The sequence below is a fragment of the Polypterus senegalus genome, chromosome 1 (genome assembly GCF_016835505.1).
Source record: "Polypterus senegalus isolate Bchr_013 chromosome 1, ASM1683550v1, whole genome shotgun sequence".
Taxonomy (NCBI): Eukaryota; Metazoa; Chordata; class Cladistia; order Polypteriformes; family Polypteridae; genus Polypterus; species Polypterus senegalus.
Window position 1 is genome coordinate 201,130,649 of NC_053154.1, and position 19,454 is coordinate 201,150,102.

Sequence of the window (19,454 nt, forward strand, 5' to 3'; positions counted from 1 at the left end):
TAGTAAGCCATTTTTTAATTTAGTGCTCAAGTTGAGGCACAGGACCAAGGGATTGGGGAGGCGAGGTTTGAAAGTTTTGTTTTGTGAGGGTCAAGACAAATTACTACTTTGTATAGGTTATGGTTCGTTGTCTTGCATACTTAACATACTTATTTGGTTCCAAACCTTTCTTGAGCACTAGACTATATATGATTTTTTTCTGTCTTTTATCATTTAATATGTTTATAGAGTACTTGTTAGTTGAGTGGATAGACGATATACTTACTCAAAATAAGGGTGTATATTAAGGAAGAATTTCATTAAGTATATGTTTTCTATACTGGGAGCTCTCTACATTTTGTAAATTGCTCTGGCCTGGGGAAAAGTTTTTGAATGTTTAAATATTGGTTCAGTGTTTTATATATTTAGTGTTTATATTTACAAATGAATTTCAAGAGATGGGGTGGGGGTGTGGGGCAGGGAGGAAATGTAATACTGTCATTTTGTATTTTTTCTGCTAGTCTTTTGTTTTTGCTATTTCCTATAAGTGAATATTTTCTTTGAGAGAAAAATCAAAAAAATAGAAAACAGACAAAAATGTGATCTTTGACATGTTCCCTTGCAATATCCCTATCGTTATATATTCCTATGTGCCGTGATATGAATTGGCTGTGGGGATTCATGACTGGCGTCTGCCCGTTCCTCCTACAACCTACTGCAAACTACTGCTTCATCCATCCGCCTGCCTTCAATGCGAAATTCCGAACCAAATGGTTTGACCACTGTGCTGTGGCTGATGAATGGCGATTTGTGCCTCGACAGAGAAGTGGAAACAGCAGCGGGGGCAGGACTCGGGCGAAGAGCGTGAGAGATGACGAGGAAGGTCACCTGGTGTATCGTCCCGGCGACTGCCTACAAGAAAGATGTACACAGCCAAATCGTAACATTACAAATTTAGTGCCTCTGTTAGCTTAAGAAAAGGGAATTCCCAAAAAAACCACTGAAAACCTTATTGAAATTTGGCAGGCAAGACAGGGGAAGAAATGAAAATATTCCTGTTCATTTTTATCTTGGCTTATTTTGTTTTAATTTTGTTATGTATTCATTAAGTATTTATTTAAATATATAAACTCAGTTTTAATTCCTTTCCTACCAATCTTCATGCATTTTAAAGGATAGCTAATCTTATTAATTGAAAGAAAAGAATAGAGAAAGATTATTTATTTTGCAAAATAATAGTTAAGGCAGCTGGTGTTATAGACCATCTGCTTTTTAAAACTATTTCAATAAATTGTTTTAATTCTGCATTTTTTCTTATAGATGGGAGAGTGCTAATTGTTCTGGTTTTAACTTTAAGGAGGGTTAGAGCTTACGTAATATTATGGTGGTCTAGAGCAGTATGAACAACTGTGTCTGGATTGTTTCATGGAACCTCTAATTCTCACTTCTTTGTTATCTCCTCCATTAGATGAAATTGTAAGCACACTTGGAGAGGGCACATTTGGAAGAGTGGTTGAGTGTTTAGATCATCAAAGGTATGTTTGAGTGAGGCACTTTTTAAAAAATCCTTCATCTGATTCAAAAAATGTTGCAGAGAGAGGTTCACTCCAGTTACATAATCTTTTTAATCCCAGATGTTGTCAGAGGCAAGCTTTGCAAAAGGTGCATTAACTTTGTATTCTGCATTAAGAAAAAATATATGTAGCAGGAGTCTTTGGATAATTACAGAGCAAATAGTAGATAAGCATGGGCTTAATGAGCAAGAAAACGAAACTGGATTGTCGACTGGGAAAAAACCCATTTGATGAGCAACAGCTACCTACTAAAGATGATTTGGAAAAATATTGTAATAAGCAAGTAAGGTCTTTGCATGTTTAGTTGTACTGGTTAATGTCAAATCTGATATTAAGAAACTGTAGACAGTAATGATGCTTCAAACGAACGGCCAGTGATCTAAATATGCTTATTTTCACTACAACAGTCACACAAACTGATTTCTTTCAGCATCTGCTTTTTTTAAGCTTTATGGTAATATTTGTAGTGCTTTTTTATACAAGTTATTTAAGCTAGTGCACATGTTTGTTTTTTGTTGTGAACTCTGTTATCTGAGAGAAGCAAGGCAGACTTTACCAGACAAAGGAGTCTGAAATATTAGCCTTTACATTAAAGAAAGTGGAGTAGTAGTTTAAAAGAAAGGAATCATAGGAGTTGTCCTGTACAATTAGACAAATGGCAAGAAGAGCTCCTTTAATTCAGACCTCTTCTCAGACAAGTTCTCAGACAAGTCTTCTACTTGTCTAGTCATGCAGGAGCTTCCTGTAAAATGTTTTTTAAAGGGGTAAAGGGAAAAAAAATGGATTGGGCAATTCCGCAACATGAAATCAGTGATTGGTACTTCCTAAACAAAAACCTGATCAAAGCATCCCTAGACAGTTGTGCTCAACCACTGTTTAACTGGTTCTTCATGAGGTGAAGAATGGGAATCCCTTGCACTGTGTGGAGCAAAAATAAATATGACTGAAGTATATGGGTTGCCTTTGTAAAATAAAAGCCTCTGCCTCTTTCATAGGTTTCTGTTTTTTCTATAGGTGTTTAGTTTGTGGGGTTTTTTTTTTTTTCCTTCTTCAATAGCCACCCCTGCCCAATGTTTCCAACTAGGCAATATGTAAGTCATCCAAATATCAATTAAGAGTGTACATGTATGAAATGTATTTGTTCTTTACAGAAAACTGAGTGAATAATCAGGAATTGCAGAAATTTTATGAAGTAATTAATAATTTTAATGCAGTCTTGTGTGTTGCATGCGTTTTAAAATACATGGTAATTTTACATTTTCTTTCAAAAGCTCTCCACATAAAGGATGCATGGGATAGCCATCAAAGTAACATGATCCCAGCTTCATTACAAATGAGAGCTATTTTTTTTTAAATCCTTTTTGAAGCACCTGTGGGAAGTGGAAATACATTCCAAAAATGCATTCTTAATCTTTTGCCATGTTCTGTTTAAGTAAGTTCATCCTCAATTATGTATTCAAAGTCTGAAGCAAGATGATGAAAAGATTAGTCAAAGAAAATACATCCCATTTAATTTCTGCAAAAGATTTAGTTTGTTGTGCCACTCATTCAATTACATAACAGTCTTCTCTTATTTAATATCAGAATCTCAAGCTATACTGCATTAGCAAGAAAACGCCTGCCTTGTTTAGTTAACCTTTTATAAATAAATGGCAGATCACAATGCAGCTGATTAAACTGCAGTGTGAAAGGATCACTAGTTATTTTTTGAATGTAAAGTTCCCTTCATGGTCCTGTCAAACTTTAAGTGACCCATACAGTGTGTGCTTATAAAAAGACTTCCATGGGAAGACTAACATTTTAACATAAACAAATTGCTGCCTGTTTTTCTTTGCTTTAATTTTCACATTACATTAGTATAGCAATATTTTAAACATTACTTCCAGGGTCTACCTTTTACTGTGGTTGTTTTTTTGGGTTTTTTTTAATTATCATTTGTGAAGCATCATCTTTCTTTTTATAAAACATGCCCCTTCATATTTTGTAATATTTTTAAACAAATCTGTACATTAGTTAATTTATACTAGATCTATAAAGTATCCAAAGCAGCACGTAAAAGCTGGCTTCCTTTTGGTGTTAAACTCCCTTTTTTTTTATTTTATATCATCTTTTTTTTTTAAACAGCATTTTTAATATCTTCAATGCTTATTGTAGTTCTCTCAACCTAGGGTGGGTGATATGATAGTGATAATCCCCAGATATTTTAGACTCCTCAAATGAGGATTGCTGGGCTGGCAGAACTGTAGAATTTCAGATGGGTTAAGTGCATCTGTGGTGTATATATCAAACAGGTGTCTGTAAAATGCATGGTCAGAAATGGCTAGATGTTCAAATATGCTAACAAATAGGATACAAAATAATTTTATTTTTGTGTGTGTTGTACATTAGTGTTTTGTTTTATAGCAGTGCCTCAAAAGTGACATAGCTTATTTATGACTTATTAAATGCAAAAACTCAGAACATATTACCACCAATGAAAGGTAGCTAGCTTAACTTTTACTGCCATTTGACTGATTTTATTTGTTTTTGTGTTTTTGTTTTTTTTAATTAATGGGGATCTTTTTTTTGTGGGGGGGTTTCTTGCAGAGGCGGATCAAGAGTCGCACTTAAAATAATAAAGAATGTGGAGAAGTACAAAGAAGCTGCTCGTTTGGAGATCAATGTTTTAGAGAAAATTAATGAGAGAGATCCTGACAACAAGCAGTAAGTTATTCAGTGTGCATCATGACTTTGGTTTTATTAAATTTGCAGGTGTTTGCTTTGGCTGAAATATTATCAGATGAAAAATGACCACAAAACAAAATCAAGTGTATCTGTTTATATTACTAGAATTGTTTCTTTTAATAGACTGTATTCTTTGCTTTAGTTTATGTGTTCAGATGTTTGACTGGTTTGACTATCATGGACACATGTGCATCTCTTTTGAGCTTCTGGCCCTCAGTACCTTTGACTTCCTGAAAGAGAACAACTATGTGCCATATTCCATTTCCCAAGTTCGGCATATGGCATACCAGATTTGTCAAGCTGTTAAATGTAAGTTTTTGTGAAAGACCTTTTTGTGTATGTTTTGCATGTCAGTGTTTCTTTACTTTTGTTTGTAGTAATATGTATGCTATTCATGCAATGAAGAAGTAGGTAATATTTTTTTAAAAGTTTTAGTCGTGTTAGGTTCTATACAGCAAGGATTGTCGTAGGCAGCAAAACTGCACACCTTTATTTTATATTGATTGTGTATGCTTGCAACAGTGCTCATTGTACAAACCCTTACCTTTCTGTTGAACACGGTATTACTTAAAAGGTCTCACAGACTTCTACTCCTCATAGGAGATACTGTAGTGTCATGTGTTAAATTTCTTTGAAGCATTCTTGCTCAGTTCTGTCTTTGAGAAGATACTTTTGACTTTCCTGGACTGGAGTGTCAAAATTGTGTCTTCTCAGTCGGGGTGTGCAATATTGGCAAAAATTCTCGTTATTTTCAGGGACTTTGACAATAATGATATTTAGACAGTATTTTGCATCCTTTAAAAACATGTTTGTAAAAATCTTCTTGATCTAGCCTTGTCTTGTTAATAGGGTATTAATTGTAGCTTACTAATGAGATTAATGGAAACAGGCAAGGAAAACTGGTCTTATTTATTTACTTAAAACTAAATTAAAATAGCACAGACATATAAAATCACCACTTGGAGTATTGCTTAGATCAAACAGTGCAAGTATGAGTAAACCATTCCAGAGTGGCTTATGGGATTTATGCACTAAGACTAACAATCTACTATAATGAGAGCATTTTAAACAGACACCCTTAATGTAAAATAGGTATGAATCTAAAGGGAATAAAATACTAATTAGAATTTAAATACAGACCATAAACCTTACAGTCTGGGTAAACATAAACTGCTTTGCTGTAAGGTTAATCATGTAGCATACAAGCAAAAGTGAAAATCTCACATACTGTACTATAGTGTAAAAGTCCAAAGTTCTGTCAAATACCACACAGGAAAAAAACTAGTATTTGTAAACATCTTCTGTCATATATTGCACAAAGATGCAAAAAACCCAAACCTATAACATTTTAAACAAATTACTAACTTCAGGGTATTTATAATATTGCCCAAAGATATCCGATAAAATAATTGTAAAATTCTACTGAAGAAACTTCCAAGTTATGTGACAGAAACACCAGTCTGCTCATAGCATCTGGCTTCAGAACAGCACAGTTAAAGTTTACAACATTTTCCATTTCCATTTTCCATCCTTATTTTCCAGTGCTGAAAGCCCCCTCAAGAAGGGCTGCTTGTGATGGGAATGCACAGGTACTTTTATGCAACTTTCCCCATTTTGGGGAAATGTACTTGTTTTCCACCACTCAAGTGGATTTACATCACCATCCACTTCAAGTAATTTGTGATATCATCTTTTTCAGTGGCAGTGTGCAGAGACTTGCCTTTTCTGGGGAAAGAAAATCTGTCTTTTTTTTTTAAATGGCTGATTAAAGACTTTTTTTCTTTGTTGCTCTCTCCCTTGTGTCATCATCTGCTCCAACAGCTGCAGCCATAGGAGCAGATGGAGCTGGGTGAGGAGGCAAGGATCTGTGCTAGTATTTTAAATAATTATAATAAAAGTGCTTTGGCATTAAGGACACCTGACGAAGATGGCTTGTGAAATTAAAATGTGTTATAGGCATATGCTACTTATGGAAATTAAAATAATCCATTTGAGCGAATTATGAAATTTGTTGTTTAAAAAAACTGATATTGTAATCTTTGTCCACAATGAAACATTGAAATTGATTTTTTAAATAGAACTCTCAAATTGATTTTTTTTAAATATAATTATATCTAAGTAATACTTCTTCTCTTCTATTTTTAGTTCTTCATGATAACAAGTTAACCCACACAGATTTAAAACCTGAAAATATTCTGTTTCTGAATTCCGACTATACAATAAGTTATAATGCCGAAAAGGTAAGTAATAAAATGTATGGCAAAAGAAATAAACCATTAATCATCAAAAAGAAGGTGGTTTTAGAAAATGCAAGCTTTTGTATTAATAAAATGGTTTCATAGAGTGTAAATTATTGTAATTGGCATTTAATGCTACACATTTACACAGTTTTAATGTATTTTTGTTTTTTTAAAGTTGGAGCCTATGCAGGATTTAACTTTATCAAGGTCGCACTGTTAGTTACTGGTATAAGTAGAACCACTGTCCTTGGTCATTTTTGGCACTTTGTCATAATACTTGCTACCTCATTGCAGTGTGTGTGTGTGTTTTTATTTATATATATATATATATATATATATATATATATATATATATATATATATATATATGTATATATATATATATATATATAATAAAAGGAGGGGCTATTGTGACTAGCCCCTGCATTAAGAATAAGTCAATGGAACCAATAAGCATCCAAAATTGATAGCTTTATGAATAACTTAAGTGAAGGGTGAGCATGGGTTCACACCCCTTACCAAATATATAAATACACTATTTTCAATTTTTGGCTGCTTGTGAGACTTTCATTTTGTCCTTCATTTGCTCTCCTTGTCGGCAAAAGGTAAGGTATAAGTAATGGGGTTTTATTTATTTATTTATAGTCTTTTTACCATACGACCCTTTCTGATGCAATTTGTACTTTGAAATTAAGTCCTGGACTTTGTAAAATGTTTAACTCTTCCTTATTCTGGTAATAAACTACATGGCCATTGGCCAGAGTAATAGAATGCTTTCATTAAAGTTTGTAGTCTTTATTTTTTACAAGTTATGGTTTAGTCTTAATTTCTGGCATATAAAGAATCTAACAAAGTTCATGTACTTTGAATATACAGTGGAACCTCGGGTCACGACCGTAATTTGTTCCAAATCTCTGGTCGCAACCCGATTTGGTTGTGACCCGAAGTAATTTTCCCCCATAGGATTCTATATAAATACAATTAATCCGTTCTGGACCGTACGAGATATATATATATATATATATATATAGATATATAGATATATATAGATATAGATATAGATATAGATATAGATATATAGAGATAGATATATAGAGATATATAGAGATATATATATATAGAGATAGATATATATAGAGATAGATATATATATATATATATATATATAGAGATATATATTTTAAAGATTTTTAAGCACAAAATAGTTAATTATGCCATAGAATGCAAAGTGTAATAGTAAGCTGAACGTAAAAACATTGAATAACCCTGAGAAAACTAACATTGCAAGAGTTTACGCTATAGCCTTACAAACCACTCCCTGTAAAAAAAAAATTTTTAATGAGTTTAAGCACAAGGAAAAAAATGAACATTTGAAAAATTCGTAATTTATACAAAAACTAATCATAAACAACCAAGAAAACTAACCTTGCACAAGTCGAGTTCTGGCATGAAGGAAGTGAGGAGGAACTGGGTGGAGAGGACAGTTTTGAGGTAAAGTCTTTGACGATGCGGGTTTGCTGCATGCTCCCATCTCGCTTCCAGGATCCCTCACCGTTGGTAATTTTACCGATGAGCACGACAGTAAGGCACTACAATGGAGCAATCGGATGGTTCAAAAAGTGCCAAGTGCTTTTATTAAAATCAACAAAATAACGATCAAAAACAAAGTCCAAATTAAAGTGCAGTGCTTTCAGAATCCCTCAATAAATAAATGATCCCATAAAAACAGAAGTGGAGCTTAAAATCCAATAGAAAAAAGTAATTCATTAAATACAGCAAGATTAAAACAATGCTCAAAGAATCTCTTTAAAAACAAGCCAGGTGCATTCTTTAACTGCCTTTGCGCGCTCTTTCTGCACAGGGAGAGATTTAACGTGTTGAAATCATCGCGCGTACGAACCAGAAGGGAAACTGTCTTGTTCGTCACCCGAGTGTGTGGTCGTTGAATTGAAATTGCCAATGTTGCCTCCTTTTGTTGAAATTTGTTGGCAGATGTAGAACTTAAAAAAAATATCTGGCTTTAATCAGCTGAACCAACCTAATGTACCAATAAGTAATTTAACCAAAACAGGTTAGTAAATTTCCCAAGTAGTAATTTAAATTTTAAAGGTGAGTTGCTATTGATGGGTAAATAGTTGTTTTTTTTTCTTGAAACAAAAGTATACATTAAATTTAGTACAATTTAGTAATATATGTTATGGTCAACAGAGAGAGATCTTTTTTGTTTCTATCCTGACCTTCACATTTGAGACATATCTACATATTATATGTTTGTGGTAATTTTATAGACCCATTACTGAATCTGGAAGTGTAATTAAATGGTATAAAACTATTAGAGGACATTATCAAATTATAAAGCATATTGTTTTTTTACTGGTAGAAACGTGATGAACGTACAGTGAAGAACACATCAGTGCGGGTAGTGGATTTTGGAAGTGCTACCTTTGACCATGAACACCACAGCACCATTGTTTCAACCAGACATTACAGGGCACCTGAGGTGATCTTGGGTAGGTTATCCTAGAAAAAAAAATACTTTAAATAAAATACTTTAATACTTCAAATTTTTTTTTTGTCCTACCTGTGCTGGGCGATATGACGATATATATCGTGGGGACGATAAAGTGTCTATCGTCCTATTTCTCTTCTATCGTTTCTAACCTAATTTTATCAATTACTAAAGAAAATATTGCATTAAATAGGCTATGACAAATGAATGATAATGTCTTGTCGCTATGCAATGCATACTCTACCCTTTATATAAGTGGTAATCAAGAATAAAAATGAACTTTTTCGCAAAGAAACTCCATCTTGTGGTTTTGTGACAGTTCAGTTAAATGTCACTTCAAAATAAAGTTGCAAAAAAAAGTATGCAATGATATTTTTGTCAAACTTTTCAGAGAATAACTGGAAACGTACTTTATTGTGGGTGGTATATCGTGATATATATCATTATTGTGATATAAAATAATCCATATCGTGATATATGATTTTTCCATATCGCCCAGCACTAGTCCTACCTGATGCTAGGCTTAATAAAAATATATTTTCATTTTCACATTAAACCCCTACTATTTTTGTAACCTTTTCTATAATTCTTGCTTTTATGTTCAGAATTGGGATGGCACCAGGCTTGTGATGTTTGGAGCATTGGATGCATAATATTTGAATATTACCTTGGCTTCACATTGTTTCAGGTAAGCTGTATTGGTGTTAACGGAGTTCTGATTTTTGTATACATTTGTGATAAGTAACCACATGCTTAGTCAACCAACAGTTGTTGAGCTGTATAATAGAGCAAAAGTCCTATTGCACAGTCTCTTAGGAAGATTAATGGATTTCGTCAAACTTGCATGTTTGTGTAGAATCTGTTATCCAGATGAGTTAGATTAAGTACTAATTTATTGTCCTTGCACAAAATGTGTTCATTATGTAAGTGAATTATATCTATTTTGTTGTGCAGTGATAGCAATGAACATCTAGGAATGTAAATCAAATCAGCCTCTGTTTCTAATGACATTGTAAAAACCTTCTCATTAAGAGATTCAATATTTTGCTTCATTGGTTGACATAAATTTATTATCTTCAGACGCATGACAACAGAGAACACTTAGCAATGATGGAGAGAATTTTAGGTCCAGTTCCTTCTAGAATGATTCGAAAAACTCGGTAAGTTTGTTCCCCCCTCCCCCCAAAAAACCCTTTGTGATAATAGCCACTTGACAATGACGTGTCCCGTATTGATTCCAGAGTTGTGCATCGTTAAATGTTTTGGATGTGTACATTAAAATTCAGTTTTTTGGCAGACAAATTCCTAAAATGCCTTTTAGCAGACATTAGTGTAAAATGCAGGTTTCTGTTCATATTGAGACTTTCTTTTAAAAAATCTGGAGTGTTACACTGACTATTTTTATATTTACACACAATTTGCAACTCCTTTATTACATAAGGAGAATAGCTGTTTATTTTTGGGTATGTAATTTAGTCGCACAAGTGCCAAAAAAGCATAAGGTTTAAGGTAGTTATTGGGAAAGTGAATATGCAGCCTAATACTCCACCCTGGATTAAAAAGATTAAATAACCCATGTAGTTTATAAAGCTCAGTTAGAAGTTAAAATGTTATTTTGATGCTCTTTATAGAAGAAAATGTATTCCTATTGCATCTTCAGAGATGAATTAATAGACTTTGCATGCTAACTTTTATTGAAGTGAATTTCTTGTGTGATTCATTAAGTGTAGGATGCTTTAGATGCAAGGGACTTTCTCATTTTACATACATCCATCTGGACCTGATTTAGCCTCTGATGATATACTTGTGCATATTTCCCAACTGTAAACGATATGTGGATATTCAATTTTCCTAAGCATATTATTTTTCTGGTTCATGTATATTTTTATCTTTAATCAGCAGAAGGTAGGTAGGTAGTGTGTTCTGAAACCTGTAGTTTGGCTGCAGTTAGTTAAATTTGTAGCTATTGGATGGAACCTGACCAATAATCTGAAGCAATTTTGACAATGAGTATGATTTCACACCAGAAAGTGGTGGGTATGATGGTGGCTCCTACCAATAGCAATATCTTTTCAGAAATGTTTTTTATGAACGGTGTTAATTTATTATGCAAATCATGCATATATCTAACAAATGGCTGAAAATGAATAAGGTATTTGTGCTTGATGATTTTTAATGGACTGATGCCATTCAATGAAGTCCATTACAGGCATTGGAAGGTCATACGGTTTGCAATATGCATACTCCAAACTACAGTACATAGTCTAGATTTGTACTACGTGTTTTTATCAATGGGCTGGAAAATAACATTAAAATAATGACCAATATTTGATGCTGTGCTGTAATGAAATGGATACCTAAAGTGTGTAAGCCTTTTATTTCATAGTAGTTGCTGCCATTTGATAGCAGATAAAACCAAATAATGCATTGTAGGTGACTTCTGGTGATATTTAGAAACCATTTCATCATTGATGTTGACCATAGCCCTCTTTTTTCCTTTTACCTGAGTGTCTTTCCAGTTTCTTTTTATTTACATTAGACTCGGGCTATCTTCTTAATCCTTAACAAAAAGTCAAGTGATTCCGGGTCTAATAAAAAACATGCCATTAAGGTGCTTGATTAAAACCTCTCTCTCTATTTATCTAAAAGAAAAACTTAACTGTTTCCCCTTTCTCTATTAAGTAAGCAAAAGTATTTCTACCATGGAAGACTTGATTGGGATGAAAGCTCTTCAGCTGGGCGATATGTCAGAGAGAACTGTAAACCACTCCGGGTGAGTGTTTACTGTAAATATACTTGGACACCACTGTATTCTTTTTGAAAAACTGTTTTAATCTTCTGTGTTTACTTACATAATGTATAAATTGTGAGTTGTGCATCCAGCCCATGACTTAAAAAAGGCCCAATGGGCTAAACAAAAAGGTAAGGATAGAAATTTTAAAAAATGGAGAGGATCATGAACCTTGTCATTGTAGACATATAAAACATGAATAACACTACTGCCAGAACCCACGAAAAGTGTAAATTTAGAATGTATACTGTAAGGTTATATTCTCCTTTAGGATCATTTGTCATACAGAAAAACCTACAGTATGTAGCCATCTGAAATTTTTAAAACATTTCGAAGAATACCTTTTACTCCTATGAAATAACAGTTAGTATTCCTAATGCATTGTTCCATTTCCTGAATGCATTTTATCCATTACAGCATGATATAGAACAGAAGAATTTGTCATCAGGAAAACGCCCTTGACAAGCATACATCTCAAGTTACTCCCAGCAAGACATGTTAGGGCTGCTCCTCAGTCTGCCATTGTAAATATACCTTTTGGACAAAGAGGAAAACTGGCAGACTCTAAACAGTGACTAGGCTAGGCCGAGAGACTAGGTCCTCTGAACTGTGAGAGAGCAGAGCTAAACCATTGTACCACAATTAAGCCCATATAATGGTTAATCCATTTTTTTTTTTTTTTTAAATTGTGATATTGGTTAAAATGTACATTTTAAAAATCTCATTATTTTGCATGTAATGGAACACACTCTAAAATCAAACTAGATCATAAAATTCAAAACATAATTAAAACAAAAAAGTGTATTTAGTATTTGTTGGGCACTATATTAAGGCCGACTTAATATATACTGCTCAAAAAACTTAAAGGAACACTTTTTGCATGAAGTCAGTGAAACTTCTGGAATATTGATCTGGTCAGTTAAGCAGCAAGAGGAGGTTGATAATCAGTTTCAGCTGCTTTGGTGTTAATGAAATTAACAAAAGGTGCTCTAGAGGGGCACCAATGAAACGACTCCCGAAACAGGAATGGTTTAAGAGGTGGAGGCCACTAACATTTTTACCTCCTCATCTTTTCTGACTGTTTTTTTCACTAGTTTTGCATTTGGCCACAGTCAACGTCGCTACTGTTAGCATGAGACGATACCTGGATCTTACAGAGGTTGCACAGGTAGCCCAACTTCTCTAGTATGGCACATCAGTTCGTGCCATTGCCAGAAGGTTTGCTGTGTGTCCCAGCACAGTCTCAAGGGAATGGAGGAGATTCCAGGAGACAGGCAGTTGCTCTAGGAGAAAGCCCTTAGCCCATCAGCAGGACCGATATCTGCTCCTTTGGGCAAGGAGGAACAGGATGAGTACTGCCAGAGCCCTACAAAGTGACCTCCAGCTGGCCACAGGTGTGAATGTCTCTGACCAAACAATCATAAACAGACTTAATGAGGGTGGCTTGAGGGCCTGACATCCTCTAGTGGGCCCTGTGTTCACTGGCAGGCACCGTGGAGCTTGATTGGCATTTGCCGTAGAATACCAGAATTGGCAGGTCCAACACTGGCGCCCTGTGCTTTTCACAGATGACAGCAGATTCACCCAGAGCACATGTGACAGACGTGAAAGGGACTGGAGAAGCCGTGGAGAACGTTATGCTGCCTGTAATATCATTCAGCATGACCGGTTTCATGGTGGGTCAGTGATAGTCTGGGGAGGCATATCCATGGAGGAAGGCACAGACCTCTATAAGCTAGGCAGTGGCACCTTGACTGCCATTCGGTATTGGAATGAAATCCTTAGACCCATTTGCAGACGCTATGCTGGTGCAGTGAGTCCTGGGTTCCTCCTGGCCTCATGTGGCTAGAGTATGCAGGCAGTTTCTGGAGGATGAAGGAATCGATGCCATTGATTGGCCCCCACGCCTACCTTACCTAAATCCACTAGAACACCTCTCGGACATTTATGTTTTGGTCCATTCAGTGCAGTCTGGTTTCACCACGGACTGTCCAGGAGCTCGGTGATGCCCTGGTTTAGATATGGGAGGCGATCCCACAGGACCCAATCCTGTCATCTCATTAGCAGGGGTGCGGAAATCCAACGCCTGACACGGGTAAATTGACCATCGGACAAGTGTGTTTTTCTGGTTTCAGTTGTCCACGGACAAGTGCAATTTTCTGTAGGAAAAAGAATTATATGTGCTGTGCAGGGCACATTTTTACCACTACTTTCAAATTTTAAATATTTGGGTACGCACTTCATGCGGAAACAGTCTACTTAGGCATGTTCGTCTCAAATTGGTCTTCAGTATTGTTTACAAAATTACAGATTTTTCAAAGGGGAAGAACTATTACAGTCTTAAGTATTTTACCCAACTATTTACACGCTTGGAGATGCGGTCATTTTTTTTTTCCATGTAATCTGATTTTTTCATTATAATCGATAACTTTTATATATTGATAAAATTCCTTGTTTCTACATAAAAATGTGGTAATTTTACTTATAATGCAAATATTTTCACCGCATAACAAAGCTTGTTAGGCAGTTAATCTTTCATGAAATTTGCGATTTTGCGTAGGTTGTGATATATTGAGGAGTTAAGGAATGTATTGTGTGACAACATCAGTTTTGGTGAGCTGTCTATAGATTGTATTTGATTAGAGAATTTTTCATATAAAAAGTTGGTTTCGCACTGTCAGTTTATTAAAAATGAAGAAAACATTCTAACGGTTTCCAAATGTTATGAAATATCTATAAAAATCTTCACTTAGATGTGATTATTTTTTCCCGACATTGGTAATATTTACTTCTTTGAAAATGTACCATCTTTCGAATAAGTCATTAGGAGTTATCTGCGTAACCCACAATGCACTGCGGTAAGCACGTTTTTCTCGCTATATGCGTGTTGCTGAAACAGAAGCAAGCAGCATCGCGGATGAGAAATGGATCGTTTCTTGATTTAATACTGGCACAACAGGCCCTGAAAAACCTGACAATGAGGGCAAGAAAAGATAAACAAAAGCTGTGAAAGGGACTGTGTGTATGATAAAAAACCAAAATGGTCTTTTCAATCGCAATGGCTCAAAGAGTTTCCATGGGTAAATGCAGATGACATGACTCCGTTTTTTCCCAAATTTGCCGTCAGTAGCCATTTATTGCCGACAAAACATCCACATTATTTACCAGCAAGAAAGTCGACAGAAAAGACACCACTGTCGCATCAGCTGTCTGTGAAACACATTGCCTGTATGTCAAAGCGCGAGTCTAAAAGCAAGTTTCTACTTCCACAGCTTCTTGTGAGAGATTATTCTCCAATATGAATTTAGTAAAGAGATGTCTAAGGCAAAATACTACTCCCTGAAAGAACTTTATTCAGTTTTAAAATGGAAGGCAGTTTTGGTATCAATAAGAGTTCAGAAAAAATAACCTATTTTTCACTTTTGTTACTTGTTTATGCCCAAGTGAGTTTAACTGGCAGACAAGTAGAAAAAAATTTGATTTCCACACCCCTGTCATTAGGCTCATGCCCCGAAGTTGTCAGGCATGCATACAAGCATGTGGGGGCCATACAAACTACTGAGTACACTTTTTGAGTTGCTGCAATGAAATTTTGGCAAAATTAACTAGCCTGCCGCATCATTTTTTTTCAGATTTTCGGGGTGTCTTTGAATTCAGCCCTCTGCAGGTTCATAATTTTCATTTCCATCAAATAATGTGGCATCCTTTCGCTCCTAACACATTACCCTGTCCAGATCAGTATAAATATTCAACATTTTTTCCCATTGCGATCTGATGTGTTTTCAGTGTTCCTTTAATTTTTTTGATCAGTTTATTGGAAGGAAATATTTACATATGTATTGAAACTTCCAATTTCTTAACATAGGTTTTCTTTTTGTGTTACAGAGGTATATGCTTTGTGAAGCAGAGGAGCATCATCAGCTGTTTGATCTCATCGAGAGCATGCTAGATTATGAGCCATCAAAACGTGTAACTTTGAGCGAATGCCTGAAGCACTCTTATTTTCTGCCACTGCGAAACGGCTCAGAGCAGCAAGGGAGCTCTAGTGGGAAGAACTGGGAAGGCAACCGTGACATCAGCCGGTGACCTTTAACCTAAAGAGAATCTGGAGTAGCCAGATGCATTAAAAACTTCTCTGATCACTTCTGGCTTTAAAAAGAATTACATTATGTGGTTCATCTTTCAAGAGCTACAAGGATTGTTGACTTGTGGGCAAGATTTGCTCACATTGCACCGTGGCAAAAATTACTTGCATTTGTTTCTGGGTGGAGGAAAATTGAGGAGTTATGGTTCCTCCTCTTTCTTCTTTGAACTGTTCATGGATTTTGTACTTGGATGCTGCTGCCAAAGGCTACTGGAGTATTCTAGTGGTGAAGTTTGAGTGTGAGAATTAAGAAACCTTCAGGTTACATGTGATCTACCAATAAGGCTTAGAGATGAACCATTGCTGCAAAATTGCTGCTCCTTTTTTGCTCTGTTTTGTGTAAAACAGGGCCAGCACATTTAGGAAGCAGTGTTCCATAGCACGACTGCTTTTAATGCAGTCTACCCTCTCCTTTACATGTATCTGCCTTATTCATTCCTTCCATGACAGTATCCCTTATTAAAGGAGTGGTTAAGAATAAATTGTAGTTTTGTGGGGTTAATTATTCTTCAATGTTACATGGGGTTTAAACAGGTTTTGTGAGGGCACTGTTCAATGCTGCACATCTAGGGTTGGGTTTCACTTTCATGTATGGTTTAAAGGTTGAGTTTAGCACACAACGCATAGAATATAACAACTTCTACTGCCAATGTTAAGTGACCCAGGCTTTGAAATTGAAACAAAATGAATGGCACTTGGCTTAATTTCAAGAAGGAAAAAAATTGCAGAAGTCTGCACAATAAGGTTGTCCTTTTGTTGTAATCTTAAATTTACTGTTTTTCAGTAAGGTTTTCAAGACTAGTAAGCAGTGAGAGTCTGGAACCTAAACAAAAATTGACATGCTAGTAATTTGCTGAAACTGAAATACTTTTCCACTAGGTTCCTTTGTATGTTTAATCATTCTTTGGTATGAAACAATCGTGACACATGCAATAAAATATTACAGTACAAAACTGAAATAACACCTCCTTTTGAAAATGTTTTTGTAAACAATACATACTGAATAGGAAATGTTTTTAAAGTGTTTATTTTATGCATTTAAAATAATTTAGATGTGGGGACTGTTTAGTGTAGCATTTGTATTTATTTGTATAAAGGTGAGAAAAGCAAATGTAGACTGCCCCTATTCAGCCTCGGTTCATTTGATGCCCTCCATCATTCCTCCGAGGATATGTGTTCTCCCTTACCAGCTCTTCCTATGGTTAGACCAGCATCTACATGTCAGTTTGGGAAAACTTCCTTCCAATGTGAAAATGTGTATATTCATCAAACTTGTAAATAAGGAGCGTTGTAAATGTTTGCAATTTTGTTTATATTTGTGTATAAAGTTATAATTTGGAGATAAATATGTCCTGTAAAATCATTTTTTCTTTTTCTTCTGTGTTTTCTTTGCCTTTCAGATAGTTGTTTGACCTAATCCTCTGACTATGCCTTTGTGATATGTCCCAGCTGCTGCTTACTTGGGTTCAATATTAGCAGGTATTTAAGAGTGTCCGAGACGAAAGTGACAGATGCAGGTTACACAGTGTCCATTCACATAGGTGTTATGTTCTGTTGTCAGTATTTTATAATAAAGAAACTTTGTATATAAACAGAGGAACGTCCGTTGCCTCATTCTGCTCCATATAATTTAATTTTGCTTACTCCTCGTTTTGCAGATTAACAAACAAATGATTTATGAAAGAGTTTTTATTTGATAGGATTAGTAGTAATTTAGACCTTGCCGTTTATTATTCTATTTGAATTAAAAAGGGATAAAAGGCAAGTCTTCATTTCAGAATATTGTGACTTGCAGTGGAATTGTAGTTTAATTTTTGTTTTACTTTGATGGTTCCTGATATGTAAGGCCAAGAGTTATATTTCTGTTCCTTTTAGATTTGATTTTAGTATATGAAACATTTATTAGGCTAGTAATACTTTTTAATGTAGCTATACTTGTTTTACCTTAAATCACTATTCTCAACAATGCACATGGCTCGATGATGATGCACTTCCTGCCAATACTTATGAAAAGTCGCCTTTGTCTTTGGTGCTTTGCAGCTTTAAGTGATGATCCGAGTAATGTCCGATCCGCTTGTATGAAATCATCCCAGTGAGTTCATGGTCTGCCTGGTTTCCTCCCGTGCTTCGGGTTCCACTGCATTAGTTGCCTTGGTATTCTGTTATCCAGCCACTGTAACCGCATCTGCCTTATAAATCCCCTTCCTGCTGGTTGAGCTGTTCTTGCGTGTACCTCAGTATTCATAATTTTCATTTTCCAAATAATCCTGAGAATGAGCCGCAGATATCACTGGTTAAATACATCTTTTTGGCACTCCATGACCTTTGTGAGTGCCCATGATTGGCAGCCATAAGTCAGTACTGAGATTACAAGTGCATTTTAGAGCCATATATTGTGATGAACAGCTATGTCTCACGGTTTCCAGACTTTGTCCATTGAACCAAAGGCAGCGATGGCACTGTCCGGTCTGGTAGATACTTTAGTATTGAACCATTGACTGTCACATATGAACATACTTGAACAATCTCAACAATTCTTGCCATCATGTAGGAGGAAGCTACATGGTGCCAATTGTCACACAGTTGGCCTATCGGCATTGCTTTGGTTTTGTCATAGCTGATCTTCAACACAACCGCAGCTCCAACATCTAAAGACCGTGTCCAGTGTGCACCTCAACATGGTGGAGTGGTGAACAGCCATTTTTGGGGAATGCCGTCTGGGACTATGCCACCACTGAAGAAGACCTCAGCTGAAGTATCGCCTTGGGTGCTTTGCAAGGTAGACAGACCCAGAAGGAACCCTGAAAATGGCTAGCTAATGCAGGTGGCAGACTGTATGAGACTAGCAACCTCAACAACCTACTTTTATTGCACTGGATCCAACACAAGAAAAGCAGTGATAAAAGGTTACCTGTCGAGGGCAAGGCTAAAGGATAGTCATACCACATTTATGATGCCTTTAGGTGGAGCCAATAGGTGGATAGAAAGGAATCCAAGTATTGTACTTAACACCACCAAAGAAGTTATGAGTGCATACATGGAATTTATCACACTGCATCAGATTGGCAGACTAGATTCACAATTGCACAATGCTGATAAATACAGTCTTGACATATTGGGAGTGCAGGAGACTTATTGGCCAGTCTTGGATAGCTGTGAAGTGGGATATTAGGAAATGATCAGCTTGGTGACGTAAAGATGGGCAGCATACTGAAGGAGCTGGCCTGCTGTTGTAAAACAGACGCAGGAAGGCTTTAATAACTGTAGAACAAGTTGATGAACATATGTTGAAAGCCAGGTTTAATGGCCATCTTAACATTTCTGTTACGCAAGCAGTGTACTGTTCGTACTTGGTGCGTGTACTTGATGTAAATCTGGACGATTCCACCAGGGGGCCGTGTGAGATCATCACGGTGAGAAAACATTTGGCTTCACTGTGTTGTGAATTGCCCAAAACACCCATTAAATTCTGAGGACACTGCCTCAGTATCTC

The 19,454-nt window shown here is 35.8% G+C and overlaps 1 protein-coding gene across 1 annotated transcript in view; it reads left to right on the forward strand.

The window, feature by feature from the left end:
- Positions 1–17,326, forward strand: part of clk2a (CDC-like kinase 2a) — a 29,068-nt gene extending 11,742 nt beyond the window's left edge. Inside the window, exons 4-13 of the mRNA XM_039767160.1 lie at positions 802–904; positions 1,448–1,514; positions 4,140–4,256; positions 4,420–4,586; positions 6,423–6,517; positions 8,898–9,027; positions 9,632–9,714; positions 10,107–10,186; positions 11,709–11,799; positions 15,703–17,326. Of these exons, the coding sequence (XP_039623094.1) occupies positions 802–904; positions 1,448–1,514; positions 4,140–4,256; positions 4,420–4,586; positions 6,423–6,517; positions 8,898–9,027; positions 9,632–9,714; positions 10,107–10,186; positions 11,709–11,799; positions 15,703–15,903 (1,134 nt within the window). The 3' untranslated portion in view covers positions 15,904–17,326. The remainder of the gene's footprint in view (positions 1–801; positions 905–1,447; positions 1,515–4,139; positions 4,257–4,419; positions 4,587–6,422; positions 6,518–8,897; positions 9,028–9,631; positions 9,715–10,106; positions 10,187–11,708; positions 11,800–15,702) is intronic.
- Positions 17,327–19,454: the final 2,128 nt, after the last annotated feature.